Below are 23641 nucleotides of genomic sequence, written 5' to 3' on the forward strand. Positions count from 1 at the left end.
TGGTATGAATGTGTTCAAAGTTAATCACAGATATGGCTTTCAGGGAATGTGATACCATAATGTCTTATGTAACTTGACATAGAGTATAGATATAGTATGTAGATTGTTATGCACATAATTATAACTATTCATGAGCAGTTATACAGAATTAGGTGTTATAAGGTACTATGTATTCTATGTAATGCATTATAAATGCATTATGGATACAGAATTCATAGGAAGTGTTAGTAGGGTAACACATTCTATGAAGTTCATATCTAAAATTTAATGTGAACACATTCTTATCATGTTATAACACATTCATACACATTGTTATAATTATTTATGAGAATGGATTACACTTTTATCATTATTATGCTTTACGGATTGTTAACATGATGCATTATAAGTAATGTTCATAGCATGTTACATCACCAAGCCCCACTTTTTGCGTAGCGCATTATGAGAAGATATAATGGCGGTATAGTGTGTTATAAGCACTACTTATAATGCACTATTTTAACAATTTATAAATGCATTCTAAACAACGCACAAACCAAAATGCCTTTTCATAAATAACTATAACGACGTGTATAATGCCTTATAAATGTATTATAACATGTTATGAATGCATTCACACGTCATTATACATATGGCCTTTATCGAAACGTAGTTTCCTAGCGAGGCTTTGCGCATCGTAGGGAAAATGCTTTTGATTCGGGTCCATATGGCGACACTTAGTCAGCAGTGTAGACATTAGCCCACAATGTGTGTTGTGGAGAATACATTTGGTTCCAAACGCAGAAACAGCAACAGGAACTTGACACTTCCCTCGACGTGCAGATGGCCAAAATGGCCTCAGAACTATTTGCTGTTGCTGTAGCGTATGTTCCTTGCACGGTGGCAAATGTGACAGCCGCACCGCTACATTATTTGCAAATGTGTGTAGTCTTTTGCAGGCTCGGAATAACAAACAAATTTTGGCTGCCAAACAAACGCTCAGTCTGTTCTTCCTTCCCATGTGGATGGCGTTTGAATTTAATGCACTTGGACTTTGGATTTAATCCTGCCGAAGATCAAATTATTAGCTGTTTGAGAAGATGAAAACGACTCACAGTTTCGGTTACAAGTTGATGACGGATCCTGAGGTTTTGACAGAAGAAGCTGCCGGAATGCTTATCGATCTTGGGGGAAGGAGGAAAAAGATTTCCAGCCTTACAGAGAAACTGGGTCAGGGGAGACATGTGAGAACAGCGTGAGAAGAAGAAGAAGAAGAAGAAGTAGTCAGGCTAGACGTTGTCAGATGTGAGAAAATCAGGCTAAGATGTGGCATCAGACTAAACTTCAGTGGCTGATGAGAAATTCCAGCCAGCCTAATCAGCGATTTAATATCCGAGAGTTGGGTTTGTTAACAAGCAGAGCAGACAGATGTACCATTCTGTGCTATGACATGACCTGGAAATAAACTACCACGAAATTAGTGTGCCGTGTTTTTTTTTTTTTTGATTAGCATGAATTAAAATTGTCTAATGAAGATGAGCTTCGCCTTTTTTTTAATTTTTTTTTTTATGAAGCACGGATCATGATTTGAAACTACTTTTTAAAAAATACTGACTTAATATTTTCTCCTCTAATGAGCTTCTAATCAGCATTTGATGTGCGTTTAGCAGAAAAAGTATTAGCACAACCTTTAGGCTATATAAAAAGTTATAACTGCATAACAATATAACACACTAGTTCGTAATGTCATGTTACATAACGCATTATTACATCTGTTCATAAGAACACAATATGACCTGTTTACAGTGTAACAATAACTTCTTATGGGCATTTATAGAGTATGGTAATAGATTATGTATGCTATATAATACTTTATATATTTATGAAACCTGATTTTATGAAGCCTTTTATAGATATGCTTTGTGGATTATTTTCATGTAAATATAACGACTTTATACGGTATTATTTTAGGCATTATGAGATATTATGTATGCTATATAATTATGTTAACATTTTCTGGTTATGGTTTGTAGAGTGTTATGCTTGTAACTTTTACGACTCATGAGCATTTACACAGGATTTGTATAGTTATGTATGTAGCCTGACATTATGAAGTCGTAGTCTTGATTTGGACAGTGTTATGCCTGCACTTATAACCACTTATAATCACTTATACAGGATTACGTTAGGCATTATAAGGTATTTTGTATACTATATAATTACATTATATACATTAGAAGGGCATGATTATGAGAGAGAGAACATAATGCCTGATTACTACGTAATAATAACATTGCGTTATAATGTTATAATGCATTATAACAAAGGCTGTGCAATTATAACTTGCTGTCATAACATGTAACATGATATGTATGAAAACTATAACTACTTATGACTGCTTATGAACATTATGCTATATAATAAATGAAATAAATATATAATAAAATGACAAAATTAAATACTAAAATAAATGGATAATAAATCAATAATAAATTTTATTAAAATTATATTTATTTGACAAATTATAAATTAATAATATGAACATTTTAATAAATGATTAAAAAAACCTTTTCCTCTTATGCACCTCTTTATTCAGCATTTAATGTTGTTAAATGCATGTGTTTAGCAGAAGTAGCATTAGCACAACTTTTAGTTCTTAAACTGAGATATCGGTAATAATGGTGCAATAAATAAGAAACGAGCAACGTCCTGTCTACATGTCATTAATTATCAGTTTATTAGCACGTCGAGATCCCGAGTGCGATCTTGCTAGGGTTTATGACGGAACCAGAGAACCTGGCGTAGAGGAACGGGTGCCGGAAGAGAAGGTGTGTCTGCAGTGAAGGAGAACTCCGACAGGCTTGAAAGCACGTGGACTCGAGTTCCACGTAAGCATCAGCGTCTCGTAAATCCACGGCCCTCTCTACAGGGAGCAGGTTCTGTCCTAGTGCCTGTTTGGATTTATGGCTCAGACGAGGATGTGGGTTACAGGAAAGCGTGTTAACCCAGGAAAGCACATAGATCTTTCTGGTGTTATGGGTCAAATGAAGAATGTTTGTGAACATGCACAGGGCAGTTATCAAGCCCCGTGCATGCTGGCAGGTGTGCCACGGTTTGCATGACGAATTTCATGCAACGGCAACGAGAGTGGACTCTAATGTCAGAAATCTTTCTCTCTTCTTGTTTTTTTTTTTGTTTTTTCTGCTCTTTTTGTCCCCTCTGCTGATTCTCTGATGCTACAACCAGAGGCCAACACCATCCCAGGTGAGTCCATATAGGAAACTGTTCTAACACCAACAACAAGATATGTACCTGTTTGTGGTAACACTTCCTATTAAGGTCATGTCTATAACAAACTACGAACACATTCTTATCTTGTTATAACACATCCATAAGGTATTATAAACATTAATGAAAATACATTACACTTTATAGCAATATTTATTATCCGTTATGAATTGTTAACGTGATGAATTATAAGTAGTGCTCATAATATATTATAATACTATTACAAAAACAAATAAACAAACAAAAAAACCCAAACACTTATAAACTGGGGGCAGAATTTCTTTGGTATTGATATAATGTGTTATAAACACTGCTTATAATGCATTTATAAATGCATTATGAACGTTGCTATAATATGCAGCAATGTGAATAATGACTTATGATTGCATTATAACAGGTAATGAATGGATTCATAGGTCATAATGCATATGTTTTAATACATTTATAAGGCATTATACATATAGTTATAATTAGTATAGTTATTAGGCATTAGATTATAATTCATAGACTTATAATTATTTATGAAAATGCATTGCACTTTATAGCAATGTCTATATGCATTGGGAATTGTTAATATACTGCATTATAAGTAGCGTACATAACACACTAACACTTAAAATATAAATAATGTATTTTACAATTTTACAAACAATATTTTAAACATTTATTTATTAACATTTCTTACAATTGTCAATTACTCTGTAGTTATTAGAGAAACATGCTGAATAATAAACAACTGACTTACTACAGTTATTAACAGACATACAGCAGTAGACAATATAGACTATTCAAAGTCTATTTCTTTGCTATTAGTGTTATAACATGTTACAGATACTACTTGTATATTTCATAATGCTAATCAACATTGCTATAAAGTATAATGCATTTCCATTAGATTGGGTGTAATACCTTATGATAATTATATAAGCATTATAACATGTTGTGAAAATGTTCATAGTTTATTATATACATATATATATATATATATATATGGTCTTCCTAGAAAGTGTTACCAACACAATCAGTGCGTGATAAGTCATTCTTTTCACCAGATAATAATCAGATAACAGGTTATCATTACGTAAAAGCTAACTATTGCGCTAAGAACTATAAAACCAGGCATTGCTAGATTAGCTAGATTAATCGTACCTAAATTATGCGTTAGTGAGATAAATAACAGCATAGCCTACAGTCTAGCCAAAACGCTATAAGGTTTTCTTGTGAAAAAATAAAAACAAGTGTTGAGTTGTTCGTATGTGATCAGCTTACAGCCTGTTAGCAATTTATCAATCACCAAGACAGGAGTTACCAAGGACTTTTGTAGTTACCTAGCTTAACTTTAGCTAACTTGCTAGATCAGCTAGTTGACCCTTAACATTTGATCTCTAATTTGCACTAACAAGCAGCAAATGCCCATAAATAAAAATGCCTGGTGTTATGTTATTAGAACTCAATTTAGTCATTGGCAGTTTTTACACTGGGGTTTGGCCTCACTTTTTCACACCATAGCCACGAATTAGGGAGAATAAAGGCTAACACTTGTTAGCAACCTTGGCTACTGGATTACATGATTATGTTAGTTAACTTAATGTTGGCTAGCTTGCTAGTGCTCGGCTTTATTTATATGTTATGATACTTGGTCTGACATTAGCCAGACTTGGATAGTTACTAAGATCAAATAAATTATCTAGTCAGCTAGCGCTATAAGCGCCTTGCTAGCTTAAATAATGTTGCTAATTATGGCCAATGCTATTTTCACTTGGATAAAATACTCAAAATTTACAAAATGACTTTTATATCATTAAAATACCATTGAAACACAGTTGATGTTACAGTGCATTAACACTGACTTCTGGTGATTTTTTTGATTATTGTATGTTTTGTATTGCGAAAATACAAACCTCTTTACAATGCTTTGCCTTGTGATTCAATGTATCATCATCATGATACATCATGAACAGTGTGTTCTGAGATCTCTCTCTCTCTCTCTCTGTCTTCTCTCTCCATGTTTGTCTTCCTCAAAGGCTTGGCACACATGATGATGGCCGAACAAGGTACGCTTACTTTTCCTTTTCTGAAACACTTATACTGGGTCGTGCATTTGATGTGTGTTAATTGCTAACTTTATCTTTCTTTTGTCTTCGTAAACGCCGTCCTTCTATGGATCTTCCTGCTCTCCTCTTTCACCCCTCCAAACTCCATTTCTGTAGCCAAGAGCAAAGGTATTGCGCTCTCCTTTTCCTCCTTTGCTGTGTGGTTTGAGAAGTGAAACATCTTCTTGCACTGGAGTGTGTTTGCTGTGTTTCATTTAGCGTTCTTTGCTAATGGCTGCTCAGCATGGGTACCTGGATTAAGCGGATAATTAAATGGGCTTTAATTGAAGGCAAACGGAAAAAGGACAGCTTTAACTGCATGAGTGAATGGATTTAACCGCTTTACTTCTCTCTGATGGAATTATGACAAGGGGGCGCTTGGGTATAAACACAATCTGTTCCTCACAGCTGAGTGTGTGTGTTTGTAGTGGATTCTGAGGTGAAATATGAGAAATTATATGATGCAATTTGAAGTCTCAGCAAAAATGTCCAGCCCAGCTACATCTTAAAAAAAAAAAGTTCGGGCAATGGAAAGAAGAACATTTTTCTTCTTTCTGTCAGTCTTTACACGGGAAACAAGATCACCGTGGTGCACATGCATTTCTGATGTGCAGTAACTACAGTACACTTTTTTTTAATCATCACCTGGTTCAACATTTATCCACAAATATTCACAATCTTTGCAATGTATCTTACAACAGAAATGGTTCTGTACATCATAGATACACTGAATGCACTTACACTTTCCCTTTGTTTGCCATAGCCTATCTTTGCAGAAATCATTTACATTTAATTCAGTTATTTGCTTCAAAACAAAATCGTAGTGGCTGCAAACTAGTTTTAAACTTACACCCAAAATGCTACAGACTAACTAACTTAACTAACTAGACGAACCCAATTTGTGTAAAAAACGCAGCCTTGGCAACCCTGGTTGAAGTACATGTTCCTGCAGTCGGAGCACTATTTACTGTTTTGCTTTTTCAGTGTACGAGTTTGACAACATGGTGACGAGTAACAGTAAAAGTGGCAGATGGGTTGATATAGAAGGAGAATGTAGAGGGCAATATGGGAAGTTTTAAAATAATTTTTAGCGTATTTGGATGGAGAAGCTTTAATCATTATTTGTCCAGAGAGTTACGCTAATATGTACTTGTTCTGGATCAATATTGACCAGACAGAATGTCAAGAAGTCATAAAACTACTAAAAAATACTAGTTTAGCAAATTTATAGTTTGCTGGATTCAGTTATGCTTGGCCTTGTTTAATCATTTAAATAAAAAGATGGAAAGTCTTTGAATTTTGTCACTATTTAACTTCCATTATTTAAATTCCTTATTTGTAATTTGAATTGATATTGTCACTGTAGTGGGATATAATAATTGTGGTTGGATTTTTCAAATAACCAGAGCATAAAGGTTTGCTAATGATTATTTATCTTATTTATTTATATTTACATGGAATATATCCAGGTGAGATTATCGACTGAAGCCAGGTTGAGAATAAAGTGGTTTTTTGGGACGCATCTTCTATCAATACATCAGTGATGCATGAACATGTAAAATATAAACATCTGTGCTACACAGCATCTTTGTTAATGAATCAGATTAACACAAGGAGGTTCGATTTATCCGTAATGTTTGCCTCATACATGAAAGTGGCTTGATATTTTCGGCAGTGTTACATTCAATGTAGTGAAATAGTTTGCTATTATTTTAATTACAAGAAATTAATCACACAATGTTGGAGAAGGTAGTTACTCATTATAGCAGCTATAAACAGCCGTTCTCTCACTATAGAAACAATAAGGCGTTAGAACGAGCGCATTAATATAAGCCAGTGATTTGCAGCTTCACTACTGTCAGAGATGCTGTGGTGTAAAAAAAAAATATTGGCAGGAAAATAATTGTTTGTCACATCCCTAATTGTGAATCACAGCTTTTCTACTGAATCTCAGATATGATGTAATTACACTGATTTAGAAACACTTTTCAATGTTAGAAACTGCATGTGTAATGATGTAGCAGACTGACTCCATACTGTACTCACACTGATACATGAATATAGTGTATTTATTAAAGTGAAAGATTTGTATAGTTCTGTATAATTTTAGCATTTGGGGAAAAGAGCAATCTTTGCTAATTGATTGACGTAAGATCAAGCGAGGCGCTAGCCTGACAGAACTGGAGGCACATGCTTCTGTATTTAGACCAGCTATCCTCTGTGGACATGTACAGTGTATGTGTGTGTGTGTGTGTGTGTGTGTGTGTGTGAGAGAGAGAGAGAGTGTGTGTGTGTGTGTGTGTGAGCGACACCGACAGAGCTTTCCTCCACTAAGTAATAGTGTGTGGTCAGTGCAATCCGTGGCAGTCAGACACTTCTGTAAATTCATCCTGATGTATTAGTGCTTATTTGCCAGCGCTGCATCAGCGGCCTTGTCATATTGTACATATTGTAGTCTCCAGTCTCTCCTCTCGCTCCCTCTGCTTAATCCCTCAACACGAGCGCAGACATTATTACAAATCAGCCTGGCTGTCTGCCTGCGTTAAGACGGGGGCTTCCAGTTAGGAATCCATTTGCATTTCAGCTGCGGCGCTGAAAAACGCTGCTAAAAATGTTTATTCATCCGCCGTCACTTTCGCTGCCACACCTTTTTTTTTTTTCCCCTCTCCGTTGTTCTCACCTGTCAGATGCTGTGTGTGTTCTCTGCCTCGTGAAATTCTTCCTTTTCGTCCTTCTGAATCAACATGGAAAGCTTCAGCTTTTCCCCATCTGAGGACTGTTTAATCCGAAAAAAAGGATGCTGATAAAAAAACAAAACAGGTCTCTCATGCTTCTAGTTCTTTGTGATTGATGTCTAAGGAAAAATTAGTCCAGGGTGTGCAATTATAGGAAAATAATCAACCGTGGGGAGCTGTGGTGAAACAGAGTAGATTATTTTCCTATAGCAGCACATCCTGAAGTGTTTTATCCCTCCATACCTGAGAATAATGACGATTAATTATGTATAATTGCCCATGATTACAGTTTTTTGATTTGTGAAAAAAGACATGTCATATTTTTTTATCCGTTTATAGTTATGTTTAATTTTGTGGAATGTTCTCAGTCATTCCCTTACCAGCCACTCATTTTCTCTTTCTCTTGAAGTTAAAAAGATTAAATAAAATACAGTCATGTTACTGCAAAAATCGGAAAGTCCACCATCCTAAAGACTTGAAAAAATTTTTTTTTGAGTAATTTGCATGTGAGATTAGTCGGTGAAGTCGTGATGTGGTTGATTGGACTAAAGACAGAGGAAAATAGAGTACGCATACATGCATACATGTGAGTGTCAATGTTGATCTTGTTGTGTGTGCTAATATTCATTTACCCACAGCCGCCATGTTCGTGACCTGAAGGAAGTGAAACTGTCGTTCTGACGCTCCTCGGTTTTTATAGACATTTCTGTAGCTGATCTTTGAGACAGTAGCTGTGGAGAAAAAGGAAAATGGTAGATCATGCCGAGACTGATGAACTCACATCCCGGATAATGAATTGCAGACATTATGCAAATAGCATGCTAATTATCTAATCAGATTTGATTCCATTAACGATGGGACCGGCTCGGTAACCTTGAGCAGGCCCTGATAATCAAGCGCTGATCATCTCTCTTGTCTCTTTAGTTTTTTATTTCTCTCTCTCTTTTTCTCTATCTCTGAGGACAGAACTCCCAAAATCCCACTGGCTATTTGTCCTAGACACGGTTTTTATTTAGAGCGTCTTAAGAAGAACAATAGTATTGAACGGTGCGTTCTCTAGAGACGATCTTAATTGCTTCATACTAATTTGTATTTACTAGCTAATGATAATTATGGAAACTAATCAGCGTGATCATTTAGGAAATTTTTTTGGGGAGTGAAATAGACAGTGAGGTCTCACAAGGCTTCGATAAACTTCATAAGTCCAGATCATTATACATTTAATATCTTTTAAATACAATCCATTTTAAAAATAGGTAATACTTTCTTTTTTTTTTTTAATAATTTGTCCAAAACTGATATTGCAACTATCTCATTCAGCGAATAGACATTTTCACTAGCGCTACAAGGCTAATTTATTAAGGGAAGCTAATAGCCACCAGTTTAGCATCACATCAAATCTCAAACACACTTTGTGTGTTTTCTCACAACATATGACACAGGTATCTAAAAATGGACAAAAAGGACATTGTGAATCATACATTAGAATTGTACAATGTACATTAATTATACATTTTATTTACATTGTTCTAAAGTTTAAAAGTTTCTAAAGTTAAGGCATTAAAGCTAAAGGAAATGATTATGTTCTATTTAAATCATCAAATAACGTGATCTGGGAATCAGCTCACACAGAAAATGGGTTTCGCATAAACACAAAGAAGATTCTTCTTCTTTTTTTTTTTATCACCACAGCTGTATTTGCAGCTGTCCCATGAGTCTGTCGTCCTCCTACCGGTGCCACTGAGATCTTAATAAAATATTTCTGACACTGCTAGAACCTTGACGTCAGCCATCTTTGCTCGTGGTGGCACTCGCGATAGGGTTGTAACGATACACTCCGGTCACGATTCAATTCGAGTCATGATACTGGCTTGACGATTCGATTCAATTCAATTTGATTCTCAGAATATTTTGAACAAAATTTGATTGAAGAAAAATTAGGACCGGAAAGACTCCTTTTTTATTTCTGAATCATAAACAATACAAAAATAAATCAAAAATTTGCTATGAACAGAGGTTTAATGTTGTAAACAAAATGTTTTACAGCTTCACCATACTCAAGGGTTCAGTATCGTTATTGGAAAAGAAAAAGTGCTCTCTGGTATTTACTAGATACTATATTTACTGCTACAGATTAAAGTGTGAAAAACTGATACACCAGAAGAGAGGAAATATTTGGGATAGTTTTCCAACACTGGATCCAGAAGGTCTGTGTCCTGGGATGTGTCATGGCGTGTAATCCACCTCCTCCTCGTCAGAGCTAGCACTCGTGCTCATTAGCATAGCTTCTGGAGACTCGTCTCGCTGAAGAGAGCGCTCTCTGAAAGGGAGGTGCCAAACGCCGTGTGCACGACTGAGATAATGAAATCTTTATCACATGTTCGGGAAGCCTGTAATTCCATTTGCTCTTTTAATCCCTGACTCTCTTTGTTTTGCCGTCACTCAACAAACAGGGCGACGTGAAGGTGGCTCCTCGCCAAACTGTGAAGTGCAAACGTTTGCACGCGTGACACGAAGTCAAAAGGGGTGTAAAGCAAACACAAGGAATCACTGGAACTGTAGGTAACACTTCCTGTGAAGGCCATAGCTACAGTATAATAATCTATGAATAAGGCAATTTATACATACATAAGACTCTCTCTCTCTCTCTCTCTCTCTCTCTCTCGCTCGCGCTCTCTCTCTCTCTCTCTCTCTCGCGCTCTCTCTCTCTCTCTCTCTCTCGCGCTCTCTCTCTCTCTCTCTCTCACTCTCTATATTATATATATATATATTACAATACTTGTAAATAATTCTAAAAGTTCAAACATGTTTATAACAATTCATAAAAAGTATTCGTGAACAGTAAACTGAGGCATATTTTAAAAATAATAATTAAAGTGATGACAATTGCAATATTACAGCCAATAAAAACAGTTGACTTACTGAAGTTATTAACAGACACAGAGCAATAAACTGAAAATCTGCATGACAGGTTTCTTTGCTATTAACGTTTTACAAACGAGTTAAATTGCAGATAATAAACAGTGCAATAAACAGTGCTATAGAGTGTAATGTGTAATTAAAACGATGCATACAATGCCTTATTAATGCATTATAACAGGTTATGAACATGTTCATAGATGATTATGTGCAGTATATGGCCTTCATAGAAACTGTTAATTTATATTTTAGTATATTACAGTATATTTTACTATATAGATGATAATATAAGCAAGATATTTCCAGAAACATGCCTGAATGTTTTCATATGTGCTTCCACAAATGTAATACCTGCCCTTTAGTTGTATTACTTTTGTGCTGCATGTGCTAAATTAATCTAAATTATCACAGAAATAACAAAAATACAGCGCAAGCAAAAAAATAGCACCAGAATCACTAAAGACTTTGCAAATATTTCAGTATAAATATATTTAATGTCTTTCAGAGACTTTCAAATATGGGGGGGGGGGGATTTTTTGGAATGAATATATATATATATACACATACATTTATATATATATACATTATATACATTCATATATATATATATATATATATATATATATATATATATATATATATATATATATATATATATATATATATATATACATATATATATACATTTTCTATTTCAATAATAAATAATATTTCAATAATAAATCAACATGCATGTACAGCAGAAGTGATGTCTCAGACTGATCCACATGTTAGGCCCCAAAAGAACCCAGAATCTGGCCCAGAAATAAGCCCCGCCCCATCACAAGTAACTCACGAGGCATACAAAGATCCTGGACCCTAACTGAGTAAGAAGAAATGTGTCATGAGGTTGTGAGGTTGCGAGGCTGTGAGGTTGAGAGGCTGTGAGGCTGAGAGGCTGTGAGGTTGCGAGGCTGTGAGGTTGCGAGGCTGTGAGGTTGAGAGGCTGTGAGGCTGTGAGGTTGAGAGGCTGTGAGGTTGAGAGGCTGTGAGGTTATGAGGCTGAGAGGCTGTGAGGTTGAGAGACTGTGAGGTTGTGAGGTTGAGAGGTTGAGAGGTTGTGAGGTTGCGAGGCTGCGAGGTTGCGAGGCTGTGAGGTTGCGAGGCTGAGAGGTTGTGAGGTTGAGAGGTTGTGAGGTTATGAGGTTGGCTGTGAGGTTGTGAGGCTGAGAGGCTGTGAGGTTGCGAGGCTGTGAGGTTATGAGGTTGCGAGGCTGAGAGGCTGTGAGGTTGAGAGACTGTGAGGTTGCAAGGCTGTGAGGCTGTGAGGTTGAGAGGCTGTGAGGTTGCGAGGCTGTGAGGTTGTCAGACTGTGAGGTTGCAAGGCTGTGAGGTTGTGAGGTTGAGAGGCTGTGAGGTTATGAGGTTGAGAGGCTGTGAGGTTGTGAGGCTATGAAGCTATGAGTTTGTGAGGTTGCGATGTTGTATGCTGGGTGTCCTAGACCTCTTCAGGCCTCATCAGTGCATCAGCAGCTCTTGCTTGTTCTCGTATGAACGATGGCGTGAGTCGTGTGCTGAGCAGCGGTGCCACGTTGCCACTCGTGTAATCAGGACAGACAGCACAGGGTGCCCTCCATCCCAATTATCCTCATCACGCTCTATTCTGTGTTTCCCGCTGTAACTGAGACAACGCAAATAAACCCCGCCTCCTGCCTCGGACATCCAATAAAAGCCTGAAACTTGCTTCCCACCTCCCAAATCCTAAAACCTGGAAAAAGCCCACTCTTTTTTGTGTGTAGACATGGACACAAACACACACAGGGTTCATGATTGCCTCCATTTCCTTGAGGCACGCCTGACAAATTCAGCTACTGTACACACAGGTTCCTTTTTTACTGCCCCTGAGGGAACAAGTGCCATTTGATTATGACTAAATGTGATTCTTGTCCCTCCCCGAGTGTACTGTGGCAGTCTTTTGTCTCAGGGGACACGACGGGGATGAGGGCAGACGGAGGGGGGGCGGGAGGGACGAGGAGGATGAGGGGGATGAGGGAGACTCCCTGATTGCAGCAGTCTGGCTTGACTTGAAAGCTGCCAAATGAACAGCAAACTGATAATTATTGGCTCAAATAGGCAATCAGCAGGCCATGTGTGTGTGTGTGTGTGTGTGTGTGTGTGTGTGTGTGTGTAGCCAATCAAATGTCACCCTCTTCCAGAAAGGGTCTGGTTATCATGTAGTACACAACTGAAGCTGGTGTTTATGAAGTGAGAGCAATCAGAACAAATACAGTTTTGCAAATCTGGAGTGAAATCTTTTTTTTAATAAAATAATCTTAAGCGTGCCCTCAAAATATTGTTGAGTTTTGGTCACAGTTTAGCCTACAGTCTCTAATCTTATTCTAGACTGAACTAGAATGAACTCTTAGTCTATAACGAACTATGACCACATTCTTAACATGTCACAATGCATTCATAAGGCTTTGTAAACCTGCTTATAATTAAATTTTAAAATACACTAACATACAGTATATTAGTGTATATGAGTATTACAAGTAGTATTTGTAACACATGATAACAAACTCATTCCCACTTTGCATAGTGCATTATGTTTAATCAGAGGGTTTTCATCAGAAAATAAAATATTGCCATTGGTTTAATTTTTTATTTTTTTTATATTACATATGTCTCACTTTACTCCCAGCTCACACATACAACTTATAAGGCATTATAACTAGGTTATAATGTTATATATCTGTCAATACCCTTCCTCACTTACAGTATGATGGGTATAAAATGCCTTATAAGATATTATGTATGTATTCATCAGTCAGTAAACATATGGCTATATATATATTTTGCTTAGATTTTGCTAGATTTTTGTGTTCAGTGTCTTTGGCCAGTGTGAGTAAAAGACACTTAATTGAAAACGTCCTCAATAAATAAAACCTGCCACTTCAGTCTGGATGACAGAGCAAGAGAGTAAAAATGTAAAACGTGTGACGTTCTAGAGCAGAGTCTGGGTTAAAAGATCTACTGAGTGAATTGTGGCAGGCTTTTAATGCTTTTAATACATGAACAGAGCTGTATTAACGCGGATTAACTCAGCCTCAACCCACGGCTGTTTACTCTGATCCCTTAAATCTCAGACGACCCTCTGGAGGTTTGTCCTCGCTCGTTTTCTCCAGTTTTCTGATCCAATCACGAATACTGATGGACCGCTTCCTCTTCCTCCTTCACCTCCTCCATCCAAACCTGCAATGCGTCCACTTTTGTTTCTATTAACCTCTCGACAGCCAAACTGAGTTCCAAGCCAAAATGGAAAAGCAGTGATGAGAATATTGTTTTTTTTTTTTTTTTTTCCTCGGTAAGGTGAATAGGAAAGTGTCGTGGCTTCGTACTGATATTTATCATTTGAAAAATGTCATGCTTGTGTAATGGGAATTGATTCAGAAATGACACGACTTGTCTTTATGACATCCACAATGTAAAAGCTGTTACATAAGAGACATAATGGAGCTCTCTGTGTCTGCTTTTTTTTTTTTTTTTAACCTGAAACAGACAAAAAGGAGAGCAAGAAATGAGAAGTGTTATTTATAAACCTACAGTCACATATGTCTGTGATTTTATTTTTATTTATAAAAAACTGTATTATTATTATTATTATTATTATTATTATTATTAATTGAAATTAAGGGGGTGGGGGATCATGTTATGTAACCATAAGATGCATTTACAATATACAATAGCTTGCATCTGTGTACAGTATGTATCACAATATGTAGGTTTTCTAGCAAAGAGAGGGAAAACGGAAAACAAACCAACAACAAACAAATAAAGTAAAAATTTAATTTAATATTTACAAATGTGGGGGGAAATGAAAGTAAAATCCAAAATTATTCATAAATAGTTATACAAATACATCTTAGTACAAGAGCTTGTATCTGTGTATCACAATATTTAGTCTTGCTAGCAAAAAGAGAGTATATAAATGTATATAAATATGTATATATAGCTAAAATATAACTAATATATATAGTAAACACTATATAAAGCTTAAAGTTAAACAGTTATTCTAAATTTGTGCAAGTTATAATATAATATAAATCTGGTCATTCACACCTAGAGTCACCAATCCAGCGTGCTTTTGGTAGTTGGGAGGAAACTGGAGAACCCAGAGGACACCCATGTGGACAGGGCTAGAACATGTGGAATCCTCTGCACTGCCGTTCTCATATAATATATACATAACGGCAATGGTATCTGACTTAATCGCACTTATTTATCCCACTTGCCCTGCATGCTGTGATAATGTTGTATTTCCTCCGTGCCTGAGGGACCGCTGCAGTGCGTGGAGCTGATCTGAGGTCAGTAATTGTGTTTTCTGGACGCAGGCAGAAGTGAGCATATGGTGCCTGGGAGTACTCGTATTGATCCTCATTACGCTGTGTGAAAGCAGGCACAGAGGTCTTATCATCTCCATAGCTGCTCTTTAATTACGACGTGAACAAAATGAGCACATTTATGCCTCATAATGATTATTGATTTGGGTCACACGGGATTGTGATTGTTTTTGTGGCGACTTGAAGGTCATGGCTTGTGTGTCTGTGTGTGTGTGTGTGTGTGTGTGTGTGTGTGTGTGTGCGTGCGTGTGTGTGTGTGTGTGCAACACACTGAACATAGACGAACAAAAGGACAGTAAATGCATTTAGGAAGTTTATTAAGCTTATTTAAAGAGCTATTCCACCTGCTATTACACCATTCTAGCACTTTCTATGGTCTTTAATGAACACAGTAATAATATAATTACATGTTATAATCCATCCATAAGCCATATCCAGTTATAGCTGTTTATGAAAGTTTTATATGTTATATGACATATTCACAGATCTTTACACGTGTGTGATTTGTCAAAAGCATTACCTTTTTTTGTTTACAGCAATTTATAGTGCATTATAACCATTGCTATAAAATTTAATGCATTTGCACAAGTAATTATACCAATGACTACAATGGCTTATAAATGTGTCCTAAGATGTTATTGATGTATTCATAGGTCATTATACATATGACATTCATAGAAAATTTTATCATTTTATCTTTAGGACAATTCATATAACATTATAACCATTGCTATAAAGTAGAATACATTTTCATAAGTAAATAGAGCAGTGTGTAATTTTATGTTTTATGTTTACAGCAATTCATAATGCATTATAACCAGTGCTAAATAGTGTAAATAATTAATTTATTTAATTAATTATAAGAATGTGTTAAATATATAACAACATGTTATGAACCCTTTATGTTTACAATCTTCACATCCAAAAATCATTGGTAAATATTTAAAGTATTTAAAGACCAGTGGTCATATTCATAAGGTCTAATGTCACACTAAAATCTTAGAAACCTGCTAATTTTATATGATGATGTGTGTCATCACTGAATACATAAAGAACATCCTTAACTTTAACCACATTATTGATTAATGTACCATGTGAGGTGAATTGCAACTGCATCTGAAAAGTAAATATAGACCAGTCTTCCCCTCTCCCACCCCTTCTGCTGAAACCTTGTATGCCTCGTGAGTTACTAGTGCTGGGGGCGGGGCTTATTTCTGGGCCAGAAAACTGGAAAAAGGAGACAGAAATGAAGACTTGGCCCAGAATTATTGTATTAGAAATACTGCATGTCAGTTTTTTATTTACAAAAACTTTGAAATTACATGATTATTACAGGTCTGTGAATAATTGTAAACATTAGAAATAGCTTATTTAAGAACATTTAAAAAAAAAGCCTCACTTAGTGTAGAATTAAATACATGTATTATGTGGTATTATTCCACGAGTTACAGTATATTACAAGATGGCGTAAGGGTTTGTAAACTTTTTTTCCTCTAACTGCAGTAGACATTGCTTTCTTGACATCATATAATTGTTTTTCTCACTCTGAGACCTGAATTAGCTCAGAGCAACGCTTGCTGATTTTGTTCTCTTCAGGCATTGAGTCAGCTTTGTGACGCATGAACCTCCATTACCAAAAACACACGGCCATTTTGTTGATTTAGATTCACAGTCAGCCCCTGATTTCCCAGTTCTTGATGATAAATATGTTTTTGTATTATGTTTATGCGTTTACCAGTCAGCCAGGCTGTTTCTTTTAAAATCATTTTTACACCATTCTGATTGGTCAGAAGGTGCTCTGACAGTATTTCCCATCTGCACTCGTTCTGATACGCTATCATTTCTGTAGGAACAGCGCAGACAGTGACTTGTACGGTGGAATATAAAAATGACTCGCCATCATTGATACAGTGAAGTTTTCTGTGAGGAGATGTTTATTTAACATTTATGGAAGGAGTCTCCAGTGTCACTGCTTTGTAACAGTCAGAGTAAAGCTGCAACTTTGAGTTTTCCAACATCTTCAGCACAGAGGAGTTTATGCTTTCTGGTTTCTTGGTAAAATGACTAAAAAAAAGAGAGGCTTGTGAGGGAGCAACTGCTTATAGCCGCTATAACATAAGTGCAAAAAGGAATTAACATGTCTTCCTGTGGAATTAACATTCCGTAACACTAAAGGTAGCTATACAGGTACAATTAGATGGAGTCATTTGATATGGCATCATAACAAAGTAGCGTTTAGGACAGCAGGAATAAGCCTTTATAGGTTTGTATAGTTTATATAGGTTAATAACAGGCATCCTGAATGGGTTGTATAGGCATCATGTGGACACTATGACCCAGCGCATCAGCAGTTAATTGCTCGGTGTCATCTCTTAGCATGGACGAAGGTACAGCGTAACCACGGTGTTTGATTTCACGGCAGGACAGATGCAGCGTAGAGCTTTAGACTGATACCTCTCAGCGCTGTCGAAGCCCGAGCTGGTAATCTGACCCGCGCTGGCTGAGAAGAGATGGAGTTTATGACCTCATGCCAAACGTGATGCCTGCCAACAAGAACCGGGCCAAACAATAATAGAGATGACAACAGTCTGGTTTTTTTTTTAATCTAAGGAAAGCAAGTCAATATTTTATCAGAGGTCGATGTGCCTTTTCCGAGTTTAGATTAAACGTGCTGTTGTGAGGTGACGCCGGAGATTCCTCCATACCTGCCGGGCTGAAACAGCACCCAGACGCAGGGTTTAACATGCTGAATATGACGGATGTGTTGGATTGCATTGCTGTGTTGGGTTATAGTGTTATTGTAATGGTGTAGTATGTAGGTCTTGCCCCTTGAGTGGTGTTTTTTTTTGCTAGTCGCCCCTTATAAAGGTCAGAGAGGGCTTTTCTGTTGGAATACAGATTCACTCACACGACTGTGTATAGAAATAAATCTTAACAAATTATATTTACACGTATTTACTGTACTGATTTTATCTAAAGTGGACACATGCTACAGGTTAATAAGAGTTCAGAAAAAAAAAAATCGCACTTTACCCCAATTTAGCCATGTTAGGCTGAAATTTGCTTCTTTAGTGTTGCATTGTAGCTACGTGGCTAATTTTGCTAAGTAAGAAATAAAACACAACGACAATAACAGCACATCCCATCCTCTAATACCACAGCAATTTTGATTATCAGTCCAATCCGAGCGCAGAGCTGGCAGAAATACGAGAGTAAATTTTCTCTGAACAAGTGCGGGATGGCTGTAGTGGGTTTTGACTACACATACACACACACACACACACACACACACACACACACACACACAGATTGAAGTGCTTTTACTCAGGAGCGTTACACACACTCGTCACAAATCAGTCAGGCGAGCTACAAATGATAGCATGTAGCAAGTTGGAAGAAAGAAAGGCTAACTTTCAATAATAACAGTAATACATAATAATAGAGCAATACAAGGAACCACAAGGAACATGTGTCAGCGGTCGGCTCAAAGGTATCAGCACGAATGCGTGCACACACACACGCACGCACACACACACACACACACACACACACTGTGAAAGAGAGCCTGCAGACTCAGTGTTCAGTGAACAAAGTTTGGAAATTCATTCCACCATCAATGAACTGAACCATGAAATATATCAAAACAGACAATATAAATATAGATATAGAACAGCAGCCATTACTGTGAGTATTGTGTATAAGAACTTTTATTTAAAAATGTAACGGATGACACACTTGAATCAAGAGCACAACACGTGTGTCGTACTGTTATAGAAAAATAATCAAGGGCAAAGTGTTATGGTAAAGCAAAGATACTGTTTCCACAACAAAGTTGACTGATTTCCTAAAATATCACATCCTATAGAGTTTTATTCCTCTTATATCACAACAATTTATCCATCCATCCATCCATCCATCCATTTTCTGTACAGCTTATCCTGCACAGGGTCACGAGGAGCCTGGAGCCTGTCCTAGGGGTCTCGGGGCACGAGTCAGGGGACGCCCTGGACAGGGTACCAACCCATCGCAGGGCACAATCGCACACACACTCACACACCCATTTAATGTTGTGGAAAGTCCATGAAACAAGTTCAGTCATTCCATCAACAAAAACAAAACAAACAAAAAAAACAGCTTGTCATGTTACCTCTCTCCTGAAGATTTCAGAAAAGTTACAAAAACATTACAGCTTTATCCTGAGGGTTACAAAGCACTGACACTGGAGACTCCTTCCATAAATGTTATCAGAAAATGTCCTTTCCCTTAGAGCAAACTTCACCATATCTGTGTACATTTTTCTTTGTTAAATAACAATCCAGACAAGTCCCTATAAAGGAGCTGTTGCTATAGAAACGATAACGTATTAGAACGTAAACCTGCACTACTGACGGAGCTGCTGTTATAGAAAATTACTCAACACCTCCTGACCAGTCCAGACTTCAACAGCGCTGTGGTGTACATCTGTGGCTTTGTGGCTGATTGAAATTCACCAGACCGGTTTTTATGATCGATCGTAGCGAATTCTCCTGAGTGCCTACAAAATGGCCGCTCAGACCCACGGCAACAGCAGGAACAAAGTGGTGCAGCACCGTGGCTTTAATAGCGTTATGACATAATCAGTCATTTCAGTAAATCAGTCGGGAAATCCCATTGGCCCAGAGGAGAGTTTTACTTCAGGCAAAGTCAGTAGCAGAGGGCAGAACATAATTCATCTCCTGTAAAGGCTCGAGCAACAGTAAGAGATGAAGTGGTAAGGTTTTCTGCTAAAGTAGCGATTTTTTCAGCTAATGCTTGGGCCGACTTGGTGTAAAGGGTTACAGTGTCTTACACGTTGCACGTCCGTACCAGCAAGTGACGTGCCGCTTTGTCTCTTGTGGCCGCGAAGTGACTGATACTGTGTCTCTTGTGGGCGTGGCCTGTCCAAGGTCCAATGAGAAACGGTTGATTGATTTATATGTTGCATGCTCACCTCCGTTACTAGCTCCGTTCTCAGATTAGATTAGCAAAGCAAGCTAACTTTACTAGCTACTAACGCACACTGGAGCTGCACCAGGAAGTAAAGTTGTGAGTGTGGAACTGAAGAAGCGTCCACACAGATCACACGTGCCGTAGGATTGGTCCGAGGAATCACTCGAGCCAATCGTTTGGATTTGTTGCAAATTAAATTGAGATATATGTAGAAAATGGACGCGCACCAGTCGATCTGTCGCTCACTAGTGTGAACGCAGGCAAGCACTATACGTTAATCTGTGGTTCGTTTTTTACTTGTGATACACAAATCTGGAAAAGTCTTTGTCCCATTTTTTACACCCAGCTAACACTCCTACGCTTCATCAGCATAATCGAAATCCAAAGCTCATCAATTCTACTTTTATAAAGCTACAAATCAGTGTTTTAAAGCTGTTAGCTGCACAGCTTCCTTCCATTTATGCACTCAGAGGCAAAAAAAATGCATCTGCTATTAATAAACATCGTCTGCCTTCATCTCTCCAAAAGCTCTATTTATGAAATGAAAGACTTCAAAGGTGCCGTTGTGCCCTTTCATGTTCACAGCCAGAGCCGATTAGCGCTCGCTCCTGCGCTCCAGGTTCAGGGCATGTTACACACACACACACACACACACACACACACACACACAAACACATGCAGGAAATGGGTTCTTATGTGTGTATGTACCCATCAAGTTGGCTTTATGAAACACACACACTGTTACTACACCTGGTTATGGATTTATCAAATGATTAATGACAGACTGAGACGTGTGTAATCTAGTAGATGATTCTACAGATCAAAGCCTATTTCATTTCTACTCCTCACGGGCATTTTTGTCAGCCATCAATTAAAATTACAAAGATTTCTTAATTTTGTCAATTTATTATAAGTGCATTTACTGTAAAATCAACAAAAACACTTTAACTGTATTATAAAATGCTAAAATATATTACTAATTAGAGTCATTTTACTATATTTTACCAAGTATTGAATGTATAAAATAATTAAATGAAGTAAAAAATTTTACTTTAATTTTGTGTAATTTATTGTTTAAATCAAATTTAATTTGCTTTTTAAATTAAATTAAATTGAATTTAATCAATTTTTTTCCCCATTTTTGCCTTTTTTTTTCTTCCAAAGTTGAAAAAAATTCCAAAAAGCACTTTTTAGTTTTCTAAAATCACTTCTTTTCTTTTCTTTTCTTTTCTTCTTGTTCAGTTTAGGTTTTTTGGTTATTTTAAATCTACACTGTGGGGATGTTTTTCCTAGGAATTGCTTGCCTTTGTATTTTTATAAGTGCATCTGATATCCTTTTTTTTTTAGCAAATTTAAAACATATTTAAACCAAATGGTGTGTTTTATTTTAGCATTGCGACGAAACTGATAAAAACGAAGCTGTTCTTTAAGCACGTCCTTTACGTGGCGCAGCAGGTTATTAATCCTGCAGCACTTATATCACAACGAGCATCTTTACGTAATCTCCATCACTCTCAGGAGAAGTTCGGAATGAAGAACTAGACTCATGAAGAAAAATAGAGCTTTATTTTATCGACTCTTTACATAATATAAAGTGTTTGAGCAGGAAGAGCGAGCGAGCGAGTGAGAGAGAGGGAGAGAGTGCGATAGAGAGAGAGAGGGAGAGAGTGAGATAGAGAGTGAGATAGAGAGTGAGAGAGAGGGAGAGAGTGCGATAGAGGGAGAGAGTGCGATAGAGAGAGGGAGAGAGTGAGATAGAGAGAGAGAGACAGAGCGAGATGGAGCGAGAGAGAGAGAGAGAGAGAGAGAGTGAGATAGAGAGAGAGAGGGAGAGAGTGAGACTGAGCAAGAGAGAGAGAGAGAGAGAGAGATGGAGCGAGAGAGAGAGAGAGAGTGAGAGAGTGAGAGAGTGAGAGAGTGAGATAGAGAGAGAGAGGGAGAGAGCGAGACTGAGCGAGAGAGAGAGAGAGAGTGAGAGAGTGAGATAGAGAGAGAGAGAGGGAGAGAGTGAGATAGAGAGAGAGAGAGAGATATGGAGCGAGATGGAGCAAGAGAGAGAGAGTGAGATAGAGAGAGAGAGGGAGAGAGCGAGACTGAGCGAGAGTGAGAGAGTGAGATAGAGAGAGAGAGGGAGAGAGATGGAGCGAGATGGAGCGAGAGAGAGAGAGAGAGAGAGAGAGAGAGAGAGAGAGATATGGAGCGAGATGGAGCAAGAGAGAGAGAGTGAGATAGAGAGAGAGAGGGAGAGAGCGAGACTGAGCGAGAGAGAGAGAGAGAGAGAGTGAGATAGAGAGAGAGAGGGAGAGAGCGAGACTGAGAGAGAGAGAGAGAGTGAGATAGAGAGAGAGAGGGAGAGAGCGAGACTGAGTGAGAGAGAGAGAGAGAGAGAGTGAGATAGAGAGAGAGAGTGAGAGTGAGATAGAGAGAGAGAGGGAGAGAGCGAGACTGAGCGAGAGAGAGAGAGAGAGAGGGAGAGAGCGAGACTGAGCGAGAGAGAGAGAGTGAGATAGAGAGAGAGAGGGAGAGAGAGAGAGAGAGAGATGGAGCGAGATGGAGCGAGAGAGAGAGAGTCGGTTTATTATAGAGGTCAGCTGTAATGTTTAACCCTGCTGCAGTGGGAATTTGCGTCATATAGAAAATGATGAACTGCAGAAAGAGTGTTTAATGTACATTAATGTACATTTCCTTAAGTTACACAACACCACCATGAACAGATTCGTGGATTCAGCAGAGATTTACATTCTGACTCATTCGCTTTAAAGCCCCGTGAACTGAAATTCATCTCAAATTGAACTGTAAATCCGCCTGGCTGCTTAAAACTCCAGTTATATCTTCTTCTGATTAAATGTGGATAAAAAAAAATCTATACACGCCATATCATGAGTCATGAGTCTTAGAGTATGACCCCCTGCTCTGCGTTTAATAAAATAATGTTTAACTTGTTAAAAATGTGTGCGGAAATAGTGAAAAATGCTAGTTGTGTAAAATACAGTGTATGTTCATGTGCAAATTTAGAGCAAAGTTTGTGAAAGTTGCAAAAATGCAACAGTGAATCTCAGACGTCTTTTTGTGTCTTTCTGTCACAGATCTATCAATAATATTTTTTTAAAAATAATAAAATGAATAAAATATAGTAGTATTGTAAGTGTAGAGATGTGATTTGCTTTGATAGAACCTTTGCTGATTGTGAAGTTTAAAAAAAAAAAAAGCATAGCGAAGCCTGCATCAAGATCAATCCCAGGAAATTCCCAGGTACGTTTACTGCCGCTGTTGTGTGCGG

The 23641-nt window shown here is 37.5% G+C and overlaps 1 protein-coding gene across 30 annotated transcripts in view; it reads left to right on the plus strand.

Annotated features, from left to right (window-relative positions):
* Window positions 1-23641, plus strand: part of nrxn3a (neurexin 3a) — a 332397-nt gene that overhangs the window by 31981 nt on the left and 276775 nt on the right. For 18 of the 30 annotated variants that reach the window (XR_003403449.3, XR_003403450.3, XR_003403451.3 and 15 more), the window contains 3 exons: window positions 3226-3243; window positions 5292-5321; window positions 5478-5489. The exons of 4 other annotated variants lie outside the window; for them this stretch is intronic. Coding sequence is in view for 23 of the 26 variants with exons in the window: in XM_053237577.1 (XP_053093552.1) it covers window positions 3226-3243; window positions 5292-5321; window positions 5478-5489 (60 nt within the window). In the remaining 3 variants the exon portion in view is untranslated. The remainder of the gene's footprint in view (window positions 1-3225; window positions 3244-5291; window positions 5322-5477; window positions 5490-23641) is intronic. 8 more of the 30 variants (XM_053237582.1, XM_053237578.1, XM_053237579.1 and 5 more) reach the window with 1 other exon arrangement.

Source organism: Pangasianodon hypophthalmus, chromosome 10 (assembly GCF_027358585.1).
Source record: "Pangasianodon hypophthalmus isolate fPanHyp1 chromosome 10, fPanHyp1.pri, whole genome shotgun sequence".
In the NCBI taxonomy this organism is placed as follows: Eukaryota; Metazoa; Chordata; class Actinopteri; order Siluriformes; family Pangasiidae; genus Pangasianodon; species Pangasianodon hypophthalmus.